The 24,684-nt window shown below is 42.4% G+C and overlaps 1 protein-coding gene across 15 annotated transcripts in view; it reads left to right on the forward strand.

The window, feature by feature from the left end:
* ST3GAL6 (ST3 beta-galactoside alpha-2,3-sialyltransferase 6) overlaps positions 1-24,363 on the forward strand; it is a 47,039-nt gene extending 22,676 nt beyond the window's left edge. For all 15 annotated transcript variants that reach the window (XM_072883030.1, XM_072883022.1, XM_072883090.1 and 12 more), the window contains 7 exons: positions 2,171-2,274; positions 3,612-3,675; positions 10,357-10,452; positions 12,673-12,859; positions 13,981-14,118; positions 17,748-17,900; positions 19,582-24,363. In XM_072883030.1, coding sequence (XP_072739131.1) covers positions 2,171-2,274; positions 3,612-3,675; positions 10,357-10,452; positions 12,673-12,859; positions 13,981-14,118; positions 17,748-17,900; positions 19,582-19,662 — 823 coding nt within the window. In that variant the 3' untranslated portion in view covers positions 19,663-24,363. The remainder of the gene's footprint in view (positions 1-2,170; positions 2,275-3,611; positions 3,676-10,356; positions 10,453-12,672; positions 12,860-13,980; positions 14,119-17,747; positions 17,901-19,581) is intronic.
* The last annotated feature ends 321 nt before the right edge of the window (positions 24,364-24,684 follow it).

A 24,684-nucleotide genomic window follows, 5' to 3' on the forward strand; every position in this document is an offset into this window, starting at 1 on the left:
GATGTTTGTGAGGAAATATGGGGAGTTTTTGTTATTAGAAGCAAAAGTCTTAAATGATCAAGGAAGTGCTACAGGACCAGAAGCGGACAGGCTATATTGTTGGCTTTGTGTTTTACCTGAGCAAACATTGAGTATGGCCCTGAGAAAGCTTGGGAAGAAGTTTAGACCAAGTCCTGGCTGAAGGAGTCTTAAAGCTCTAAGCAAAGACACCATTGCTTCCTTTTTTTGGTCCTTTGTGCGTACAAGAAAACATGGCTTTAATTCAGTGCTATTATTATTTTAAAGAACATGGAAGGATCTCGGGTTTATCCTCCCCGAAGCAGTCCTGTAGTCTTTGAGTTTTGGTTAGCTGCTTGGCCCAGAGAGGTGGCCCTAGGTCCCTCGCCCACGGAGTGTGCCCAGGCTGTCTCTGTGCCAGGCACAGCAGGATAGCTCTGGTGCTGAGCAAGGGAGCAGGAGTTGACTCAGAGATGTGCAGCAAGAAGAAGGTAGGTGCAGAGCTAGAACAGCGTCTCTTGCATATATCCATAGCTCCTTCACAGGGATAGTTTGTGTGAGCTGAAGATCTGGTCTGTGCACTTTGGTAATAGCCTGGGGAGGTTGAAAAGATTTCTAACCTGGCAGAATTATTCATTGGAAAGGAACCAAAGCTGGAAGAGCTAGAATTAAGAATCTCTTTGCACTAGGTAAATTATTTATTATGTCTAAGCTTACCAGCTGCTTCTGAACAGCAAGGCAAGTTATTAAATTTAATGTGGGTGTTTAGTGGACGATGTCTCAAAGTTAGCTGGTCTTGCTTAGTTAATCTGTGGCCCAGTTCTTGGTGTGTGGGCTGTGGTGTTTTGTTGGTGTTTTGTTTTGTTTTTCCTTTTTACTGTTAGTATCTTCTGAATACATAGGGCTTAAAGAGTGAGATACTTGATTTGTGAAACTGAGAGGGAGGTTATCTTTTTTTAACAGCTATTAATATTCTTAATGGAGAAACAAGTCATGTGCTAGCTGTGGGTATTTATGGTCAACATTAGGTTTTCTCACTGTGGCTGTATACTTCTGTGTTAACATTTTAATATAAGACCTAGTATGCAGGATGGCTACAAAGTCAGCCAGTTCAGTGAGCATGTGTCCACTTAACTCCAAGGTGAAGCCAAGGGCATGGTAGCACGTGGCAGGATTGGGTCTACTGTTCATTCATTTGGCTTGACGTGGCAGATATGGTAATAAGCGTCCCTTCCCTGCTATGGGATAACCCTTGTCTGTGGTTACTGTCTTTGGAAGAAAGAAGCAACCCATTCTTTCCGTCTTGACGCTTATAAGGTACGACGCCATCATGTTCTAGTTTGCAGGAGGAATGCGCTTTTGAAGCAAACCTCCTTGTGATCCCCACGTGCCATGCTTCTCATCGCGGGGTGGCCCTGGCACACGTGCACTGGGCTCCCTTCAGACATCTGACTTCTGGCTAAGCCAGAAGATGCACTGCAGGAGCACACCTGATGTGCTGCAGCTGCTAAGGGGTGTTCGACCTGTGGGACCCTACTATAGAGTTAGTCCAGAGTAAAAAAACCTGAGATGTGTGTAATGGGGTCATGAGAACTTCATACTTTTTTTGCTGTATGGATATACCCTTGTCACCCCAAACTACTTAGTAATGTCAGCACAGCCGTAAAGTGTCACTTGTTTGGAATGGGAGTGCATCTCAAAGAAGCTGATGTCTTCAGGAGATGGTATTTTCAAGTTAAAACACCTTGTTTCAGATCCCATTCTTACATATTAAATTGCCACATATAATAATATCAACTCTTAATTTTCCTTGCTGCCTCTGTTATGCACTGTTCAAATCTGAAGTTATTAATTGTCTTCCTGGGTTATGTATTCTCTTAAATATTGCTGTTTCATGGTGTACCCTTTCAGTCATATGATTTTAATGACTCTATATAACTTATACTAGCAGAGAAATAATTTAATCTCACTCTCTACCTATATTTTCCATTATAAAATCTTCTTCTTTTTTGTCACCTTTCTTTCCCTGTGTTTGAGGTTTTTTTTCTTTTAAAAATTGATAATACTTGAAGTAGGATAAAGAAAGCTTTTTTAAAAGCAATTGCATGAATTATTGGCTTATTCAAATACATCACATGGATTTTTGAAACCTCTTACTTTTTCCCTTCATTAGTGTTGACAAAATATACCCATTCCTGTGCGCTAATGATTTTATCAGAGTGGCGGAGTTCCACGGGAGCGATAAGTTTGAACTACCTTATGGAATAAAGAGAGCAGGTTTGTGTTCCCCATGTACCTTGGTTTTAAACAGAAATACCTAAAGGGCGTGTAAAGCCACCTGAATCTGTGGCCCTGGTCTTTCCTGTTCACCAGTGCCAATCCTTTTGGGGGTACCTAGCAGTGACTTAATGGTTTCATTTAGTCCCTCTGACCTGGCACCTTCCTGTTTTTAACAAATAAAACACCACGTTGGGGTTGCCCCACTTAGCAGAGAAGCTCCAAAAAGGTGGGAATGAGGAATAGTGGAGCTTATTCAGCTTCCTTTCATTTGTATGTGGGCTGGAGTGCTAAAGGTATTTACCTAGTGCTTTGCTAGGTGAATTATTAGCTGGGTCAGTGTGATGGGTTCAACCAACACACCTAAGCCGATCAGGACCCAGAGTCCCACTGAGGCAGAAGTCACGAGGTTGGGGCAGTTGATCAGCAAAATCTTCCTTTTACTGGGCTAGCTTCTCCCACCAGGGAAGGTGTCACTGGGGCTCCAGGGGGTATTCCCACCATTGCATGGCTGCTGTACCCGTGCAAAGTGTTTGCCTGCTCCCCGTGTTGGTCAAGGAAGAGTAAACAGGGCCAGAGACCCTAAGGGTCTTAGTTGCCCTTTGGAAAAGGTCGTAAAGTCTCATGTCTCAGAGTTTTTAACACTGAACAGCATGCCTTCCTAGTACCCAGCGGATCTGGGCTTTAGACTCTCGATTTGCCCTCCATCAGTGTAACGAGGATGGTGCATTTTCCTGCACCTGTGGGGTTGCAGTGAGGAAAAGTACATTTGGGAATGAGCTGAGGCCCCCTCTCAGGTGCACGTAGTGTCCAGCAGGCATCTGCCCGCTGAGGGAGGGCTGGGAAGGTGCCTCTGCCCAGCCTTGCCAGGGAGCACAGGCTGGTTTGATGTCTTCTCCCACGAAATGTAAATGCTGTTACTCTCCCTGGCTGTGTGGCCCCCCCTCTTGGGTCAAGGCTGCTTCTGTTTCAGCTGAAGGTGGGTAGAATTAAAAACAAAGTCAATTATGATGCAGGTCTTGGAAACTCTTCCGATGCTGTAATCTTACTGTAACTAAGAATTTATTTTTTTTTTATACAAATCCCATGCTATTTTCCAACAGGGGAGTGTTGGGGCAGGAAAAGCTTCACAGAGAGGAGCTCTGATAAACCTGAATTTCTTTGGCATCATTGATTGACCTGTGGCCCTAAATTACAAGTGTTCTTATTTTGAGTTTTTTATGCACAGTGCATAAAAACTACTGTGTCTGAAAATGCTGTAGTCACGGTGGCATGCTTATTTTTATACTGGAAAGCACTGAACATTTTAATTAATCTTCTTTATATTTACTTTCTAGAGCAATTTTTTCATTTAGCCCTTTCAAGACTGCAGAACTGTGGACTTTCCAATGAAGATGACAGGTGAGATGGTTTATTTGCTACTGTTTCTGTTCATTGCATTTTTAATATTATCTGAAAAGGCATGTCAGTGGCGCTATCCTGAAATTGCTCAAGTTAGCCAAGATGCAGATCTGACCAACAGTGTCCAAGCAATATGTAACTGATTCCAAGATTTAAATAAGTTTGGTTTTAAACATATGTAGCACCAGCATTCAAGTATAATTTTTCTGTGAGGGAGCTTAAACTTACAGATTTCTTTTTATAAGTGCATTAAGAATTTACTAGCTGAATGCAATCCTATCTTCCTGCAGTATCTTTTTATACTTGAGGAAGGTGAAACCACCCCTTAAAAATTGAATGTGATCTCCTTTCAAAGTTATTATCAGTGTCAGCTAGAGAATGTTTGAGATAAGCAGATGCAAACCAATGACTGCTTCTACGCAAAAGAAGTCTTGTGGGTATCCCCATGCCACTGCATCCGCTGGCCTGCTGCACACCCTTGTTTGTATGTATGCTCAGCTTCCTTTTGCCGTGAATGGGGGAGACAGGGAGACGTAGGCAGCCAGGAAGGGCTGTTCCTAGCATTTCGGGAGTGACCGGGATGTGGCACCGAGGGGAGGATGTCTTAGATAACTCGATTCCTGTGCATTAGACTGCCCTCTTTAAATCTCCTGGTTAGAAGCCACTTCTGCCAGGATTTTTTGTTTGGTTTTGGGGGGTCTTTTCTGTGTGTGTGTCTTGTTGTTGTTGGAGTTTGTTTTGGTTTGGTTTTTTTGTTTGTTTTGGGGGTTTTTTTTGGGAGGTAGTGTAGTCGGGTTGGCAAGTATACTAAAATCCTGTGTTTACCAAGTGATGCAAATGACTTCTTAGATTTGGAGTCTAGCAAATGGGCTTACAACCTGCTATATATCACATTAATATGCAGACTTCTTAATAGAGTTGAATGCAAATAACACTGAGGTTGGCTGTACTTGGTTTTGTTTTTTAATCAAGGAGATCAAACAGAAGATTGTTGCTTCCAGCCAAATGCCAGGATCACATTTTAATTAAACTTGGGTGGAATACGAACAAAATAATTGGTGTTCAAGCCTAAGAATTATCTTGGTTTTAATACCCAGTTTTCCTTTTCTTCACCTACTGTACTCCTTCCCTGTGTTTACTGTACTCCTTCCCGTGTTTAGTATCTATTTCTAGGATGTTCGGGTTTACTCTTAAGGGGAGGAAAAAAGAAAGAAAAAACCCTGTTTTCTACCAGGAGTGTGATAATTGGGGAAATTTATACAGAATTGGCTGACAAAGGCTAGTCTTTTGTCTGGAGTTTGAAGGAGAATGCCAAATGTTGTATAAGAAATTTCCTGAAATCACAAGTTCAGCACTATAATTGTTTTGTCTGTAGAGATGCTTGCAGTACAGCATAGTACCTTTTAAATGGAAATGTCTGTCCTGTAGATCAAAAATAAGGTAATTGGTATTTATCTTTTGAATGTAGGTTCTCTGAGATACAGATATGTTCAGTGGTTCTGGGAAGAATGCTTCATTTTAATAAAAGTAATATACTTCAGTAGTACTGAAGCAAAATGAGAACTATTACTATTTAATAGGCAGTAGTGTAAAATCAAATGTACAATGACTTCATACAGTATATTCTTTCTAGATTCATCAGGTTTTGTGTATAGCACTGTTAGGGCATGAATCACTGTACTAGGGAAGAGCTTTTATATATACATTTAACAGATACAGTGGCTTTTAAATGTGAAACACTTCAGGAATTAATCCTAACAACATTGTCCAGTAATACAGAATTATTAGGCAGCTCTGTAATGCTGCTGCCTAATTCAGCCTTCTTGGCAGAATGCAAACTGAATTTCCCTATAAACTTTTCTTGGGGCAGAGTGGGGGAACCTGCTATAAAGTATTTTAACAAATATTAGGCTATATGAGCACCAAACCTATGGTCCTCATATAGCCGTATTTGTGTGCAACTTAGGTAAAACTGTACACAGTGAGCTACAAAGGATTTTTTTTCTCAACAGTGCCATTTCCAAACTTTGGTGGAATTCTCACTGTGTAAAGGTCTAGTTCTCCAAAACTGTGTGGAATTGAACAGTGTCACTGACTTGCGTGGAATAGCCTGTAGGAGAAGGGTATTCCAGGCTAGGGGTATATCCACAGAGTAGCATCTGAACACCTGCTCTACCCATTTCCTCATAATTGCTTGCTGGGTGCTCTCAGGACTCTGAGCTCAACAGCCATAAATTCTTACACAATCCTGAGTCAACAAAATGTGACCCCTGCATCCTCCTTTTACCAGGTAACCTCAAAGGAAATAATTTCCATTATTCAACTGACTACGGGGGTCTGTGCTAAAGGAGTTAAGGTTGAGATCTTCTTTTTCCTTTTCCAGAGAAACAGTATTTTAGTGTAATGTGGAAGATGCAAGCCTTTTGACTTTTAAAGGCTACATTTCCGTTTAACAATATTTTTCTTTTATAGACGAGGAAAATGTTTCTTCTAGCATTTCAGCATATAAACAAAATATGTAAACTAATGCCTGGCCTTGAGATTAAGAGCCTCTTGTACGCCCCATGAATAGGGCAATGGTTTGAGTGACTAAAGGCATTGCATTTAAATGTTGGAGATCAGTTACTATGTGACTTGCATCAGGATCCATTTATACTCTAAGTAGATCTCTAACATCTAAATGCAATCCCTTAGTCACTCAAGCCATTGCTATAACAATTGTTATAGCTGAGGTCTTAATATGTTTCACTTTCATCAGTATTGTGCTGGTGGTTGTAAGCTGGACCTCCAGACATTTCAGTCTGTTATATTTCACTTGTAGCACACCTGATGTTGGTTAAGGACATCTGCATTTATTTCTCTTCTTGCCAATTTATTGACTCGGAGAAAGGGTGAGTGTTGCTCACCCTTTGGGGTGAGTGTTTGGGGTTTTTTTAAATATGAAAACATTACGAAAAAGGAAACTTTAAGAAGTGGGTTTGTTAAAATATCTGGGAGTAACAGTCTTCTGAAAATCAGCGTGTTGATTTCTGGGATCTACAGTGAGTACAGGTCAGTTTATTAACTTAAATATCTTTGAATACAGTCCAGCCTTGCTATATAGTCTTTATCTCTATTTCATATGTCTGTTTCCCATGATATTATGTTCTGGTTTTTTACGCTAGCATAAACCATTTCCTTCCCTTTTTATTGGTTGTCAGTGGAATCTGTACTACTGTGGACATAGACCTATGATTGTAACTGGAGACACTTGAATACTGGGGGCGGCTAAGGGGAGAAGACAATTCTGAAATAGCACATTTGTGCCAGACTTCCTGCTTGAGTTGGCCTGCTTTGACTTCCTGAGCTTGACAGATTAAAAGCTGGTCTTTCTAATTTGTTTGACTGTATCTATGACAGTATTAGTGTACAATTCATCAGGAGTATTTGATCTGCTTGTTGACTTTATCCATTTCAAAAGTTCACATACCAATGTTATATGCTTTATGGGTTATTTGAAGGCAGCTGATAACTTTATTTTTGAGGATGCATGTTATTAAGGGCACTGGAGTTTGAAAGCTTAATCAAACTTCAAATTTCACTCCATTTTCCATCCAAGTAGTGTTAGTCAGCTCTTAGCCATGAACAAGGTCTGGTCTGCATCCGTCAGTAAGAGGGAACAGAGTTCAGATTTGACTTGAGAGCAGCTACGCAGCCTCTGTAGCTGCGTGAACCTCAGTTGCCCAGCTCTAAAGTCGTGTTTTATTTTACCCTCCCTGCCCTGAGTGTGTCCTGCTATATCACAACTGCACAGTGCAGAGTTAAGAAACCAAAGAGCTCTTCAGTTTTATACCAGATGGAAGGCATTATTTCAATAGCTAGGGTTTGACATAGTGAAGAAGCTTCTTAAATCATAGCCTCTGCCAAAATTGGAAGGTATGTAATAAGGAATCACTTAAAGTTCATCTACAAGGGACGGAACAAGCAGTGCCTCCTCAAAGTAACTCTTTGGCTGCTTATCATGGTCAGAATAATACAAATCACTTGTAATGGAGTTGACATCGTTTCTGTGAATTCACGCCAAGTAGTCAGAAAGTATAAAAGAAAATATTCAGCAAGATTAGGAGCAATTTTTCTGGCTTTTTATTGAGACCTGAAGATGAGTTCATGCATGGTGTGTCAGTCACTGCCAAACCAGGGTGTCCACCAAGAATCAGGGATGGATGCTCTAGTCAGGAGGTACCACCAGGAGTATGAATAGCAGTTTAGGATTTGCATTGTGTTGATGAGGTTTGTACCTCAGTTACCCAGCTGTGGCCGCATAACTTTTGGTGACACTGATTTCAGAGGTTTGAGATGATTGAAACTTCAGTGATTTACAGAGGCATGCTGTAAATGACAGGAAAACTTGAAACAACCATACGCTAATCCTGCGCTTCCCCCCCCTCCCTCATTCCACCTTCATTGCTTACTGATCCCGTTTTTCATCCGGTTTTCTCTTTTCCTTCCTGTTTCTCCTCACTGTTGCTTCTCTGTAGCCCAGGATCTTGCTTTGAGCTTTACGATATAGCTGCGAGTAACAAAGTGTAATTCAGGAAAAGGGTAACTTCTGCTCCCTTCTTCCCACCATAAACTTTGCAAGAGGCGTATGTTCATCAGCCTGCTTTCTCAGGATATCTTAAAACTAGATTGAAAAACTAATTTGAAAATGAATGGGCTGAAGCAGTCCTGGAGTAGAGAGGGAAGGGTTTTGTGGATGTAGAGGGAATGGGCATACTGAGGACAGGATGGTGTAACAGGTTTTCACCCCTCTGTTTTCCGAGGTACCACGTCACATGGGCTTGTGGCATTAGCTGGAAATCTTTTTATGAATGCTTGGCTTCTACTAAGCTGCTCAGGAAACACTAGAGAAAGGTGTGCCAGCTTTTTCCATGTCACCCCACCCCGAGAGCTGTGTTTAGCAGCACTATTTTTATATCTATATCTATATATAAATTTATAAAGACAACTCCCTCTGCATATGTGGCCCTAGAGGAGCAGGTGCTATCACAGCATTTCTTTTGAAATACAGTGCTTTTTACAGTTGGCGTTTATTCTCACTTCACCTTTTCTGTAAGCTTCAGGTTTTCAGTGTTGCTTTGAGGCCCAGTTTCCTTTCCCTAGCCCACATGCAGTACAGCGTAACTGCGTGCACAATTCTGTAGGAAATACAGGGAACTGCTTTGTACATTGAGATGTCAGTCAGTCTTGGCTGGAACAGGCTGTTTTCATTGATGTTGAATAATACTCTCCTCAGCTGAAAAAACAGGTTGGACTCTCTGAGGAGAAAGGTGTTAATTAGTCTGCATAAAGTGCCACACTGGGCATTTAATACCGATTATAGTATTTTTTGGGGGGACAGTCCTGGGGTAAGAAATGGCATAGAGCCTTTTTCTTATTTGAAGAACTATGGGAGTGGGGCGTTGGGAGGTGGCTCATCCTCAGTAAGCTGTGAGCCTGTTTGTGTCTGAAGAAAATACCAACATTTTTACTTTGCCATTGTTCCTGCTGCAACCAAGTTGAACAGCTTTTGCTCTAAATAAAGAAGCATTTTTACAACAAAAAGTGATGTGCTTGCAAACTCCTCCTTACATAACAGTCTTATAAATTGGATGTAAACCTTCCCTAAAGAGGTAAAATTTCTTGAGTAAAAAACCAGCAAGCCTATCTGTGCACCTTTTTGTGCCCCCCCCCCCTTTTTTTTTTTTTTTTAGCAAAACACATTTTACTGGCACTGAAATAAGACAGTAGAGAGCAAAAGATACACTTAGAAAACCTGGAATGACTTGGAAAATCTTGCCATTAGAGTTTACTTTCAGAAGTTTAACATTTGCATAATAGCTTTTTTTGGGTGCTTTTTAACTCTGAATATATTCTAAATTCGAAAGGAATTATTGTTTTGATTGGATGTAGTATAAGATCTAATTTGTAGCTCACAGTGTTTTATATACTCAGTAATGCTGCCTAATTTGAATCTAGTCATATGAGAATGCAACTTTTACTCAGGTGTATCCCTCTTGTTATGTCATGACAGCATGTACTTCAGCACATGTTTAGACAGCACTTTGTAAGTAGAGGGAGAAAGATCAACGTGATTATATTCATTTGAAGGGCCATCACATATGTCATTGGGCTAAGGTTTTTAACATGTCCAGTTCGGAGGCCTGTAAGGTAAATAGTGAACATAAATCTTGCTGCTTTAGCTTATGTTGGAGATACCTGGAGTTGTGGAGTTGTACAATATTGCAGAAGCACCTTAATTTGAGTTAGTTTTTCCAGACGTACTCTATGCTGGTTGGTATACCCCTACCCCAAGGACAAGTTTGAAGCATTGTGGGAGATAAATTATCTAATGTCACCCATATCACCAACTGGTTGGATGATCTTAAACAGCAAACCACTAGAAAAGGGGCATGTGTAAAAACAGTTTTACATGAGAGAAGCCATTTCCTGAGTTTGGCAGTCCCTGAAATAATGCAGCTGCATTTTTTTGAAAGCAGCCTTAGTGTGTGATACAGGATTGAGACTGCTCTGTAGGGCCCAAGGAGTGTAAAAGATACAGGACCTCAGTTAGTAAATAAGCCAGCTAAATGCAAATATCTCATTAATAAAAATACAAAGCAGGAGAAGTTGTGCATATTAAAAGTTCTGTTTGTTCCACAGCATTGCCTGTCGACGGTGTGTTGTGGTCGGTAATGGAGGAGTACTTCGAAATAAGACATTAGGGGAGAAAATTGACTCATATGATGTGATAATAAGGTAAATGGTATTTCCTTTTCATTTTGTGTATATGCAAATAATTAGCAAACTTTTGTTGTCAGTCAGTAGCTTTGGAGTTCAGTTATTATACAAATGAAAAGGTATAAAACTTCCTGTTTTACTTATTCTGTCACAGCCTTCATCTAAAAAACTTTAGGAAAAAATGGATCAGTGTTTTATTACACAGACTGATTGATACAGGGGAGGAAGGATCACTGGGTGGTCAGTCTACCTCGTGTACAGATACACGTGTGCAAGATGCTGCCATCAGGGATGGGTCCAAGCAAGTGGCAGCCCGCAGCCCTGAATGTGCCCATCGCTGTGAGCCGGCATCCCAGGCAGCCCTGGCTCCTACCTTCCACACCACGCCTATTTTACCCCTGTGCTGGCGTGTGCATTGCTCAGAGTGGATTAAGCATAACGTTTATGCTGGAAAGTCCATCTCAAGGCACATGTCAACTGGAGGATGGTGTTGATGTCTGCCCCTTTTTCTCAGGCATAGTAGTTCATCTTGGAAGTTTATGAGGTGCCTCGACCTACCAGAGGATGCTGGGGTCTGAAGAAGAGGCATCTGGACTAGGGAAACTGGGGAGGTCCTCAGAGAGGAACAGGCAAGGAGCTGGGGAAAAAAAAAGCTCAAACGCCAAGGAAACTGAAAATGGACTATTTGGCTAATTATAACAGCATTTTCTGCACGTTAAGAAAAAGATAAATCAGTTTCTTCTTTGCAGGAACTGAGATGGTAACTGATTAAACAGCCCTTCTGCCTGTAGGGACCCTGTCAGATAGTGTGCCTGAACCCTCTTTCACTAAAACCTCTGAGCTGCCATTTCAGTTTGTCTGCTTCAACGTTGTGTTAAACATTGAACAAAATCTCATTTTTGTTACTTTGCCGTCAATCCTAATGCTCATTTTAGTAATAGTGTTTCAGTTTTCAAACACTACCATAAAACGTTGTATGCAAAGCCTGGAGTTTGACATGCGTTTGAAAACATACTGATAAGATGGAAATGAATACATGCAATTCTTCAGTTGTAGCTCCCCTTATAAACTTAAAACTATAGAAAGTGATCCAGATAGTATGCCTATTCTTAGGAAACTTTACTTGCCTGACAACTCTGTGCTTTACAAAAAAAACCCCCCACCTTGCACTTATTTTCACTGTAGTATAATGATGCAAGGAAGCTCCATGGATTATTTTTAAGCTATTTCAAGTATTTGGGCTCCTTGTAGATCTGTCTGCTCTTCTTAAAATTGAGATCTTTGTGTAGACTGGTATCACGTATTTAAGAACAGCTCTAAATTCAAAACTGTTTCAGAAATACAGTACACATTTGTTTACTGTGAATGAACAAGGAGGTGGTGTTTGCATTCTATATTTAATGATGACTTCTGATAAAACTTTGCAAACAAGGTATGCGGACAAGGAAATATTTCAAACATTTACTCCTAAGCAGGGTGCCTCCTATTCTGAGCAGTCAGTCACGTTGGCAGGAACGGAGCATACAGAGACTGCCTGAACTCTCCAAAGAATACGCAACATGCCCACCAAGCAAAAACTGCAAGATGGAGATTTAAACACAGCCCCTCTAGCACCTCAGAGCAGAGAGACCTGACCCACCTGCTCACTGCTTATTAATCTGTTATATCCCAAAGCAGTGGCAGCTGTGCAAGTAACATTTTAAAAAAAAAAAAAAAGGAAAAAACCCACCACCACACCACCCCACCCCCAACAAACAAAAAAAAGCAAACATAAAGATGTGTCAGCATCAGGTATACATAATCCCTGTTCCTGTACGCTGTAGACAGTGAGGAGTACTAAAACATTCTTGAATTGCCTCCTGTATGACTCGGATCATCTAGTAGCATGAATGGAGCAATGGGTAATTCTCCAAGCCGGATATTCTCTTTGGTCTTCTCCAGTTTCTGTGTTTGAGCCAAATCAGAAGGCCTTCTGCTCGGGTGACACACGATAACCAATTGTGTGATTGTATTCTAAACCACCTTGGCCAAGGTCCCGTATGTGCTTGATCCCTCTGAGTCAGAGCGTGAGTGCACCTGATAATTGCTCATCTACCATGTAATGTGATAAGTAAATGCTGGGCCACTAAACTCTCCTGTACCGGGGCACGCTGTCTGTCCTGCAGACTAACGCCTGTGCCCGCCACCGCGCCGTAAGGACGTGGGTGGGGCAGTCATTGCCGTCTCTGTCCTCTGCAGAATGAATGATGGCCCTGTTCTAGGGTATGAAGAGGATGTTGGGAGGAGGACGACTTTCCGCCTTTCTTACCCGGAATCCACCTTCTCGGATCCGATCCACTATGACCCTAATACGACTGTTGTTCTCATCGTCTTCAAACCACGCGACTTGAAGTGGCTTTGGGAGATACTAGGTGGTCAGAAAATAGTGAGTTTAATTGTTCATGCGCTTTGGCTCAGCTTGCCACACGCCTCTTGTGAAATATCTGTTTTGCTTTTAACCTCAGCTGTCCTAGCTGGGGGGAGCAGTGGATCTCCCAGTCAGTCTGCTCAATATCCCTTTCCCATAAATGCTTCTGTCCTCTTTCTCATCCACATATTTGATCAGTTCCTCACCCCAAAGCAGTTTTCCTCTTGGAAATCCCTTTTTATCCTCTTCTTAGCACTGTTTCATATTATGACATGCATGCTCCAGCCATTTCCCAGATTAGTTTATCCTGCACACTTGGTGGAATTGCAGAATAATGTTGGAAGGGACCTCTCTCTGGAGGTCTTTCGTCCAAAACCCTGTTGAAAGAGAGCCTGGCCAAGTTCAAAGCCATACCAGGTTCTCAGGGCATCATCCAGGTAAGTTTTGAGTATTTCCAGGGGTATTTCTACAATCTCTGTTTCAGTACTGCACCACCCTCACAGGGGAGAACTTCTCATCCTTTCACTGTGTGCCTCCGAGAAGAGTCTGATACTGTCTCTTTTTGTAAACCCTTACCAGATAGTTGAAGATGGGCTGAACAAACGCAGCCTCCTCAGACCCTTCTTGTTTGCTGTGCGCTCTGGCCCCTCAGCCATTTTAGTGGCCTTCTGCTGAGCTTGCCCCAGTTTGACACACTCTCTTGCACAGGGGGGGAGCCCAAAACAGCTTGTGTGAGACCACAGAAAGGCACAGTACAAAGTACTTGAGAATGACAACTTCCATCTACCTGTTCTCTGTGCTCTTATTAACGTGGCCAAGCACACAATGAGCATTTCTCCACGGCACGCTGCTGGTGCATGTTGTCCATCAGGGACCATTCTGCAAAGCTGTTTTCCAGTCAGCTGGCCCCAGCCTCTGCTGCTACGGTGGCTTATCCTGTTGCAGGAGCACAATTTGGCATGTGTTTGGTTGTGGTTTTTTGGTTTTTTTTGTTTTTTTTTTTAACTTTGTGAGGTTCAACACTCATCATCTTCTTCCTCAACCTCCTGCCCTTGGATTTTACTCTGGTTAGAGTAGCTACAAAACCAAAATCAATTGTTTATAGCCGTTAGAAATGTGTATTTGCTTGTCTGTTACAGAGTGCTAAAGGCTTTTGGAAGAAACCAGCTCTGAACATGATATACAAATCTAGTCAAATCAGGATTCTTGATCCCAGCATCACCAGAAGAACGGCTTATGAATGGCTTCGTTTCCCAACAAGGTTTCCCAAAAACGAGGTAGGCTTTTTTCTTCTGTGCCTCTTAGTTTTGTGCAACCAAATGTGTACTCAGAGGTAATTATCTCTTTATTATAGTGGACTGTGTTAGAACATCTTTGAGGTTCACATTGCATTTGTTTGCATTTAGATGGTCCTCAAAAAAGATGGGAAAATGGAATCCAGAAAGACAGTGGGTAGCCTTGTATGCCAAAAATCTCTTTTTATGGATTCTATAATTAGTATTGAACGAGACTGCTTTTGCGGACAGACGTAATGCCTTTTACAAAATTGGGAAAAGCAGACAGGCATTGGAACATGGCAGATCCAAAGAGCTTCTAGAAATATTAAGGAGTCTTGAATTATTAAATGTAGGGTGTTTTATAGTTTTTCTTAAAAAAAAAACAAAAAACAAAAAACAAAACAACAAAAAACAAAAAACAAAAACAAAAGAACAAAACAAAATCAACAAAAACAACAACAAAACCAAAACCCCCACAAAACAACAAACCAAAAAAAACCCCAACAAAACCGCCCACCAAAAACAAAACACCAAAAGAACCCCGCACCAAACAAACAACCCCCCCACCCCCAAAAACCCAGTAATTCCAACAGTGCTGCAACTTCGTGCTGCTGGGGGCGGGTAGGGCCTAGGGAGCATACAGGATATTCCAGCCTCATGCTAATGACATATGTCGAGCAGCATTCTTGTGCTTACTGATTTGATGCCAAACGTTGTAATGAGCTAACCGCCAATTTGGACATAAAAATACATTTTTAACTGTCAGTTTATGACTGAAGAATGTTTCTGATGAAAGGTAGGACTTCAGGCTGGAGACCTCCCTTGTGCGGTCAGGACTGACCACGTGCTGTTTAGCACAAATACGGGTCCCTGGGGTCACATCGTTTGATCGGCTGTCACTGTGCAGTATCTACCACAACTTTTTTCTGGTTTAATCTTTCTAATATTGGAGGGAGCTGAGGTTTTTTTTTTGCTTTGGGGAGTTTTTGTGCCTTTTTTTCTTTTCTCTTTTTTTAATTTATTTCTTTTTTTGAGCTGACTAGTGGCTTTTTCTTCCCTTATTAACTCTCAAACTGGAATACCCAGTTTGGCTGCGTGCTTGCTGGGACTCCGTGGCATTTCAGCTCTTCAGCCGAGGGTGGGAAGAAAGCAGCATAGTAGTTGGGTGCCTGACTATCTCCTAAAGGGCCACAGAACATCTGTGGCCTCCATGGCTCCAGAAATCTTCCCTGTGTCTCTCCCTGTGCTCCCCTCTCAGTGGGAGTAAAAGCAAGACCAGCACTGTCAGTGAGCCGAAGAGATATGCATGGTGTCCTGGAGCTGGTACGGAGGAGGCACAGGCCCCTCACTTGCTTTGGGTAGCACGCATGCCCTCTGCTCCTCTCCTGCTCGCTGCCCAGAGCTGGGGCAGAGTGTGTCCATGCTTGGAGCCCCTTTCCACCACCTCCACATCCCACTTGCTCCATCCCAGGGGTTTTGCAGCCCCTCGTCCCCGGTGGCAGCAATGGTCGAGCTCGGGCATGCTTTTTCTCACTTTTCCTCCCATCTCAGAGGCTGGCCGTGGCTGGGAGCCTGCACATCTGCAGCCGCTCTGGCATGGCTTGGTTAAGCTGCAGGTCATGCCTCGGAGGTTCCCATTGGCAAGGCGGCCTTTTGCAGGGGACACTTTGGAGCCCTCTGTCCCATAGCGGGTCCCCGGGGAGGCTGGTGCTGCCTTCGCTGCCCTGTGCTTCGGCCCCCTCTGCCTGCAGGAGATGCCAAAGACCACTATTGCGGTCCCTGCTGTCTCTGCCTTTTCCATTAAGCCGATCTCATGTTCCCTGTGTGCGCATTTGTGCGTAGTCTAGCAAGCATTTCTGTTTCTTTGTTAGCAACTGGGATGGTGTTAGCAGAGCCGGGGAGGACAACTGTAAAATCAGATGTGCTGCCCCAGCAGCACTGAAGTCAGAAAGTGTTGCAGAGTCATTCCGGGGCTGCGCCTATTCCCATTAAACGTGACTGGCTGAACAAATTTCATTACAGGCTGAGGGTATCTGGATATTGCTAGGGCGCTAGTGTGATAATACATTTCAAAAGTAGTCTTGCTTTTTTTAGTATATTCTTTTGAGGTGAACTTTATGATGGCCGAAGGTAAACAGAGCTAGTTGTAACCTGTGATACTCCTGATATTTCCAAATAGCGCTAATCCTGACACGTAGCATTCCTGCCGTAATTTTGGGCTCCTGTTTAGTATGGACATTGCAACAGAGTCACCACTAAGTTTCTGATGTTGGGCCCCCAGGGCAGAAAGTTATTTTGCTAACTGGCAGGAGCCCTGGGCAATCGTGTGCATTTTAAGTTGATGTTATTTCTGGAGTACTCCAAGAGTTGTATAAAGGTACAAAAAAATTCTACATAAAAAGGTGATAGTTCAATTCTGTGACTTTAGTTAGGCTTGCAGAGCTGATGTTAGGAACTTTTTCCTGGGGATTTGTTCTTCTATTATACGATGCAAAGAAATATTTTCCTGTATCGAGTGCATCTGCCTCTCTCTGCACAGAGTTGTCCAGTGGTGGTTTGCCTGCTTCATTTTCAGAGGCAAATGAACTGAGCCTTGGGTAAGAATTCAAAACAGCACATGATTTTGTGCTCAGTTTGAGGTTTGATTGCCGAAAGTGTGTAGCTCGTTTGGTCTCTGAGAAAATTGTTATTTTAGCTAAGAAGGGCATTAGTGCCTGAAAGTTTTGTCCATTTCTGGACGCTTTTTCCCCTCAGCTTCATCTGTTTGTCTAATGAAAGAGTTGAGCTCTCTCTACAAACCTTGCCTCATTTACTTCCCCAGATCATTTTTGCTGCTGCTGCTAAAAGAGTCATGTACTTGATCACAAGATAGGACAGGTGGTTGCAACGAGTTGTTCTATGCTCTTGTAAGAAATGCTAATTTTCAGTTAGGTGCTCTTAATTTTGCACACTTAAAACCTGTTTATGACCTGCTCTTGATATTTTACATTGTATTTATTTCTGAGCTATCTCACTGTAGGGAGAAATGAGCAATTTTATCTACAGCTTCTTTTCTTGTAAAGGAAATAGTGGGGGAAGGTCTAAAGCCGTGTTCTTCTGGAATTTCCCTGCTTTGAAAAAGTTCACATGCAGCCACATTCATGTAGCAGTAGCATTCATGCTTTTTTAGTTTGGTGTTATGAAGATTTGAGGCATGTCGTGTTGTTCTGTTCGTCTGGATCTCCATAATCTGGAAAATTCTGAACACATCTGCGAATTCAGTCAAACTTGACGGGGTGAAATGGTCTCCAATATATTGAAGTCTGACCAGTTTCATGGAAGTAGGTTGCTGAGCAGAGGGATGGGGAGACCTTCCCGATGCCTATGCGGAGGGAAGGGCTACAGTGTGGGCTCAGCCCTCACTAGAAACCAGAGAATCCCAGGGAAGGCCAATGTGGCAGACACCCTGGTCGTGGAAAATCTGCGGGCAGTACCTTACTCCTTATGAGACACGAGGGGATCAAACTACAAACCCGAACATCTCTAGAAGAGCCAGGCTGCCTGATTTCCGCTGTCTTCATTCTTAGGTTTGCTGTTCCTGTCAAGCTGCCAGTTATTTATGTATGCGTGCTCTTTGTGTTTCGTTTTAGAAACCCAAGCATCCAACAACGGGGCTAATTGCCATCACGCTAGCATTTCACATATGCCATGAAGTTCACGTGGCAGGCTTCAAATACGACTTCACTGACAGAAACAGTTCTTTGCACTACTACGGCAATGACACAATGTCTCAGATGATGCAGGTAACAAACACTTGTTTATGCTGAGAGAAATACAGCTGGTAACTGGGGAAGACAATTCAATATAGACAGAAGTGTGGACTGCAGGTCAGAAAGGTCTCCCGTCTTTTCCTAGTTCAGCTGCTCGTAGGTTAACATTGCTTGAATCTCTTAATCTCTGCTTTTGTTTCTGAAACATGTAGATAATGATATTTGTGTCCCTTGTGCTACACCATATTCTGCAATGTCTGCACAAGATACGTCCATTTGTATGTTCTGTTTTGCTTTGCTGGCATTATCCTTAGGCTATGCAGCTCTTGTTCGTAGAGGCGTATTTGCTAGGACTGTCGGAACATGAATAGCGTTGTTTCTGTTCACGTTCTCTTTTTCCTTGGCACCTACTTGCACAATTTGTCATAGTTGCCAAACTTCTTAAGAGAAAGAAAAGCAAAGGGAAATGGAAGGAGTTAAGACCCACAAACTTGCAGTTAGGAAAAGAACTGAATTTCAGAAATTGAAAGCAGAAAAAAGCAGCTCTTGGAGGGGGTAGGGAGAGAAGGAACTGCTTCCCGCTCGGGAGGGGGAAGCCACAACTCACCAGGAAAGGGAGTTGCAGGAGGCCGGCAAACATCAGGGATGCCTTCTCCTCCCTCCTGCTTTGCTACGGTCATGCCTGTGTGTTTATGTCTCTGCTCTGGTCTTCAGCTCTGTAGTCCGAGCAATCCAATCTCAGCCCTTTACCTCAAAGTGAACAGTTTTCTCTTCCATGTGCATGCCTAGTGCATGTGGGGACCATTTTCTCTCCTCCCTTTCCTGAAGAGGAAGGATAGGGGCAATGCCCATAGGAGCCTCTCATGTCTCTGAGGAGTCCTAGGTGCCTGCTGCTCTGAGATAATTTTCCTCTGACACTGAACTCACCTTCATTTTGAGGCTCCTCTCTGCAGGTGCTTTTTTGCAATGTATACCAAAGTTGGTAAGGTTGATCACTAGTTGAATAGACATCCATAAGTTTCCTAAAATCTTGAAACTTTAAAAAACAAACAACTAAACAAAAACCTTATCATTAATTCTTTAGTGGCATTAAGTTGTAAATATTATACTATATATGTATAATCTTTTATGCAGTATTTGTATTATATTCATTTTAGACACTGAATCCAGTAAATTAAGATGGTCAGTAAACTTACTTTCCTTCTGCTGTCCTCCACTAACCTCAATGGTCTCTTGTGTATCCAGGGTCTGGCTTGTTGGAACTGATTGGCAGGATGCATCCGATTTACAAATGCCTGATGTGTGCTTTTCAAGAACCTGCATTGAGCTTTGAGAATTAGTCATTTTCTGACTGCTTGTGCTGTAAATGTGGTTATGGAGCTGTTCCCTCTAAGCACGGGGAGGAGCTGGGAGAGTTAGTAATGGAAGGACTTCTGTGAGACCATGTCTCACCCATTCTTGTCACTGAAGGATCATCCCTTTTGGTTTGTGTCCTAATGGAAATCTAATCTAGTTTTGAGCAAGAGAGTCACTCACCTGTTTTCTTGGGAGACTGTGCTACAGCCTTTGCTAAGAAGTCTTCTCGCCAGAGCTTTCCTACTCTTAGCATCTTCCAAGTATCCCATTTAATTAAAAGGAAAGAACAACAAAGTGATGCTTCTGGTAATAAATTGAATTTAATTTTTTTTTTTTATTATTCCCTCACATCTCTTAGAATGAATACCATGACATCAACGCTGAGCAGAAATTTTTGAAGAAGCTTATAGACAAGAACTTTGTGGTCAATTTGACGTGAAAGCTGAACGGAAAATACAAAGAATAATCACTATTTTCAAGATTTGAAAAATTTTTATTTTTTGTATGACATTTTTTAAGTGCAGCATAACTGTTTACTGTTTAAAAGGAGCACAGAAACCTCACCAAGGCAGAAGCTGCTTCTAAGCCTGAGGGTAGTGGACTATTGCAAACAGAGTTAACTGAATTTCTCTGAAGCTATTTAATAATGAGAAAACCATGAAACTTTCAGATGAAAGTATCAGGGATATATAAAAATGTGATGCACATTACTTATTTATCAGCAAGAACTCTTTCCAAATGGTTACTTCTCTGGAATACTTTTGTTTCTGATGATGTCCTCCAAAAGAGTTACACTGTCAAGAGACTGAGACAACCAGCGTTTAGTAGGTGGATGTAAAGTCTTGAATGTCTTGTAGTATGAAAGTGGCTTTTAAATGATGCCTATAAATCATTAGTGTGTGTCTGGGAGAAGGGGGAACATACAGAGTGTACAGGTTTTGGTCTGCCCTAGTCCTGAGGAGGGGATGTCCATCTTCAGCAAAGAAGCCACAGTTTCTGCACTGGCCATCGACTCCGAACTGCTGTCTGCCTTTGCCGAAGGGGAAGACCCTTTGATCTGATTTATGGAGATGTTGGTATTGACAATGCTCGTGTTGTACCCAGTTTATGGAAATCCATACTCTCCGTGCTGTGTGTCCAATAAATTTTACAGTTGGTGACTTGACTTAGAAAAGAGGGAGTATGAAGACTGAAGAGTTGTCCTAACTACCTGTGTGTCAGCCACTTCCCCCAGACCACCACAGAAATGTGAGCTGGGACGGAGGTGTTCATGCCTGAGCTTAAATTTAGAGCCAACACTTGTTGGATTCCTAGATCTCCAGGACAGGATCTCATGTATCTTTGTTTGCTCCCCAAGAATCGAGGTGTATTTTTACAAACCAGCACAATCTCCTTTCTCAGATGCTGTCATGCATTTCCACCTTTGAAATGCATCAATATGAGCAATGAATGTTCCTGGTTTTGGCAGCAGGGTGTGCTAGGGAATATCCAAGATGTACCTCAGCTGAATTATCATTTGGCTTCTGTTTACCTCTCCTGTCTTGACTTTTAGGCTTAAAGGATGTGGCTGAACTAAATAATTTAGCGGTGGGAACTTCCTCGGGATTTTAATTGAAACATTTAATGGGATGTTTATGTTTTCTGTATTGGTTTGTCTCGGACAAGCCTGCTGAGTAAGTTTCCTGCTGCCTGGGAATGTCCTTGACAACTGTCAAAGGGGAACAAGTAATATGCTGTTCCAGTTCTCTCATAGGGTGTGTGTATATATATATATTTTTTTTTTTTTAATTGTGGCAGGTTTGCTTGAAGATCTTGTGGTTATCTTGATCAATCACACCTAAAGAAAATACAAAGAAGTCCACTTAAAAAAAAAAAAGTCTTTAAAGGTGGTAGAAGAACCTTTGCTGCTTTTTAATAAAATTATATAGAGAGTTTTAGTATGTTCAGGAGCAGTGCAAACAATTTCAGTATGAATACAAACCTCAAGCAGGCCAAGAGCATGGTATTTGTGTTTTCAGAAGCTGAGTATTACAAAAGTACTGAACACAGTTTCTCTGCTGCAGCAATGTAGAGGAATAAGCATTGAAGTGACCCAGAGGGTCATCTTTCTTTTTTCCAATTTCTCTTGCAGAGTGCAATAAGTATTAAAAAAACAAACCCCAAACCACCTTCCCGTAGTTCTCATCTCCCTCTTTAGCTCCTTGGCTCTGCCATTTGGGAATTAGTGAGGGCAGTGTGATTTGGAGGGGAGCCACAGCCCAAGGGAGGAGGAGGCTTGTGTCTTCACCTAATGACTCCTGAGCTTTGGTCCATTTCAAGCAAATTGGATGTGCCTGAAATAACTCCGGATGTCATAAACGTCTGTGGCAGGGGGCAGGAAAGGACCCAGATGTGTCCCCAGCAAGGGACAGGCTGTGCCATGGTGTCCTGCCAGCTGGATGTGTGTCCCCTGGGCCCAGCTGCTGCAGATGATGCTGCGGGGAGGGTGGCCCCTTGTCCAGCCATGCACAGGGTGGTGGGCGAGAGCGTGGAGGAGAGGGGAGCGCAGGAGGTCCTGGGGCACCAGAGCAGGTGACTGTGGTGGTAGAAATGGAGGAAACCAGAATTTCTTCACCAGGTGGCAGAAGGGCTCTTACTCAGTTATTTGTGTTTCCTTTTTTTTCTTTTTCCCTTTTTTTTTTTTAACCATGCACATTTCTGAGGCTTTGAGGAGATCTTTGCTTAAAAATCTGAATACAAACAGGTGGGCTTTTGCATCAGAAAACAGTGATGCTACTGTCTTTTGTCTCTACCAGCATTTATTTCTCGTTATTATTTCAGTTAATTAAAAAGGTTTGTATGTGACTGCAGCCCCAGACCTGCAGTGGTTTAGACTACTGACAATAGCAATTCCACATGAAAAAAATGCCGAGGTAAGGCTTTTTGCAAATGTCACGGTGTTGTCCGTGCTCTCTTTGCATAGAAGTCCTTGGTAGATCTCAGACTCTGTTGAGAGCAGAGCGAGGCAGAAGCGGAGGGCTGCCTCTTCCCCCTCGAAACCTGTGGTTGCACCAGAGCTGGGCCCCCCAGCTCTCCCACCGGCTGCTGCCACAGATCCAGCCGCATCCATGTAACGTCATGCAGTACGCTGACTGAGAGGATTTTTTCCAGGAGAGGCGTTGAATTTGTCCTCTCGTCGCAGTGCCTCGTTCTTGTGATGGTGCAGGCTGCTTCCCTCTGCTTCTCCACCCCTGTCCCCAGTGGTACGAGGTGGGTAGGGAGCTGTGGTTCTGAGGATGTGGTTTCTTTCTCTGCTTTATTTCCTCTCTGGAGAGATTCTTCCTACTAAACTAAACTAATTTTCCTAGGAGATTTTCTGCTTTTTTGGGGTTTTGTTCTGCTACAGTTAGACTCCCCCAAAAATAATTGGAAAAAAGGCTTCAAGGCAAGCAAATGGTGTCTCCCCCAAACTCTTTTAAGATAGACTCCTTTATTACTACTTTTTTTACTACATCAGCTTTTGTCTCCCTAAGATTATTTTTTTTTTCTGATGTTTGATATTCTCAATGCATTTAGTATGCTGTCTACAAGCATTTATCCTTATCGGCTGCTTCTTTTTATTTCTTCTTAATAAGCCTCCCCATTTGTATGACTGACTGATTTTTGAAATGAATAGTACTCCCAGGGATAGTTTTCCCCTGCTTCTGTGCTCCTGCAGGGATGTTGAATCTCCATATGCCAAGATGACTGTCCCAGGGTGACTGAGTAACATTTAGAGCCAGACCTGTTCACTTGGGACCGAGCCAAGAGCTGATACCGTTGATAAACCATGGGGTACTGGGGTTTTTTTGAAAGCACAGCTTGCAGGCCAGTAGCTTTTCTCTTCAATAATAAGCAGTGACCCAAGTGATTCATTTTCTCCCCTGTAAGATGTTTTGGTAGGATTCTGTGTACACCAGCCGTGCTTCATCACCCGCTTCACATGGTCATTTCTGCTACTCTGCCTTGATGGCAGGCATCGCTTTTACGCTAACTTCGATGCAGGCGAGAATACCTATACGTAGTGTGTTTCTCAGTAACACCCACAGATTACAGTGTCTATTCTATCCAGGCACGCATTTTCACAGGCGTTTTGCAATACCAAAGCCTTGCCTTTGGACTCTTTGAAAAAGGCAATAATGCTAACTCCAAATACTTAGATCTTTTCTGAGAGCGAGCTGCTATTAAGACTTTCTTTTTCCATTTTTGCCATTCCTGAAAGTGAAATCTCTGCACTGAAACTTCCCTTTAAAAGCTACCCCATTTTTCTATCACAGCAGCAAAGCTGCCAATTTTGAATCCCAGGGTGCTGCCAGCTTTATTTCCATGTCTGGTAATGGTGTAACTATATAGGTACCCAGTGTCTCCCATCAACTTTCTTCCTGTATCACTTGCAAAGTCAGATGCTCTCATCCCTTCTTCCTCTGTCCTGTTCTCCAGCAGCCTGCTGAATTTCAAGACAGCAGCATCTTACAGCAAAGGTGCTCCTGCATTTTATCTGCCACCGCCCTCAAAATGCTGCACCATCGGAAAGACCCAGCTCTAAGGTACCAAAGTACGCACAACACAGGCAGGATGACATGCGTCAGCTGAAAGCTCTGTTTGGCTCAGACTTTTAGGGGGGGTTTTTTGTTCGTTTTCTGTTAGGAAAGTATTTTTCTTCTGCTGCAATAATTAAGGGAAGTACAGAGATAAGACTTAAGAAGGAAGGTCTCAAACTATTGCACTATATATGAATCTGAGAGTGCCTAAAAGATATTACTAAGTGACATTTCCAGTGACTGTATTGGTGATGATAATACAGAATCACAGCTTTGGTGTTTAATAATTAGTGTGTGGCACCTCTTGTTTCCTGTGCCACGCTTTCCTTTTTAACAATGCCCTGGGAGGTAGTATAAATACCTTAACTTTTAAGTGGAGTCTGATTTTTAAGAACATATGAAGCTCAACATCTGTTTTTGGTATTGGTAAGTACTTATTTGCCATTTGTCTTAAGTTTTATATGCCTTTAAAGTGCCAGCTGTATTTTGAAGACATTCTTACAGTTGTTTCAAGGGAAATTTTGAATGCTACAAATGGAAAGAGATTATTTTCCTGTGAATAAACTCTGTTAAAGACTGTGCCCTCCGGTTTATTTTTGCAAGGTCATTGCTCTGTGTGTGTGTGTGTGTGGATGTGCTCATGTGCCCAGCCCTATTATTAATGCTGTGTAAAGTACATACACTGTTGTCAGATCTGGTATTGAGTTTCAGAACAAACTTTGGTGCTTAGTAGAGCAAATGGAGCTGAAAATTTTTGAACCGAGGTAGGCTGAGCTGTACTGCAGGTGGAGAGCTCGCTCCAGGCTGAGTAAAAGCAAAGTTGGGACATAGTTTTTGTGAGTAAGATCAAGAGCAGCATCCTCCTGATTTTACTCTTTCACGGTTTTTTAATCTTGCCCGTC

Source organism: Ciconia boyciana, chromosome 1 (assembly GCF_034638445.1).
Source record: "Ciconia boyciana chromosome 1, ASM3463844v1, whole genome shotgun sequence".
Classification (NCBI taxonomy): Eukaryota; Metazoa; Chordata; class Aves; order Ciconiiformes; family Ciconiidae; genus Ciconia; species Ciconia boyciana.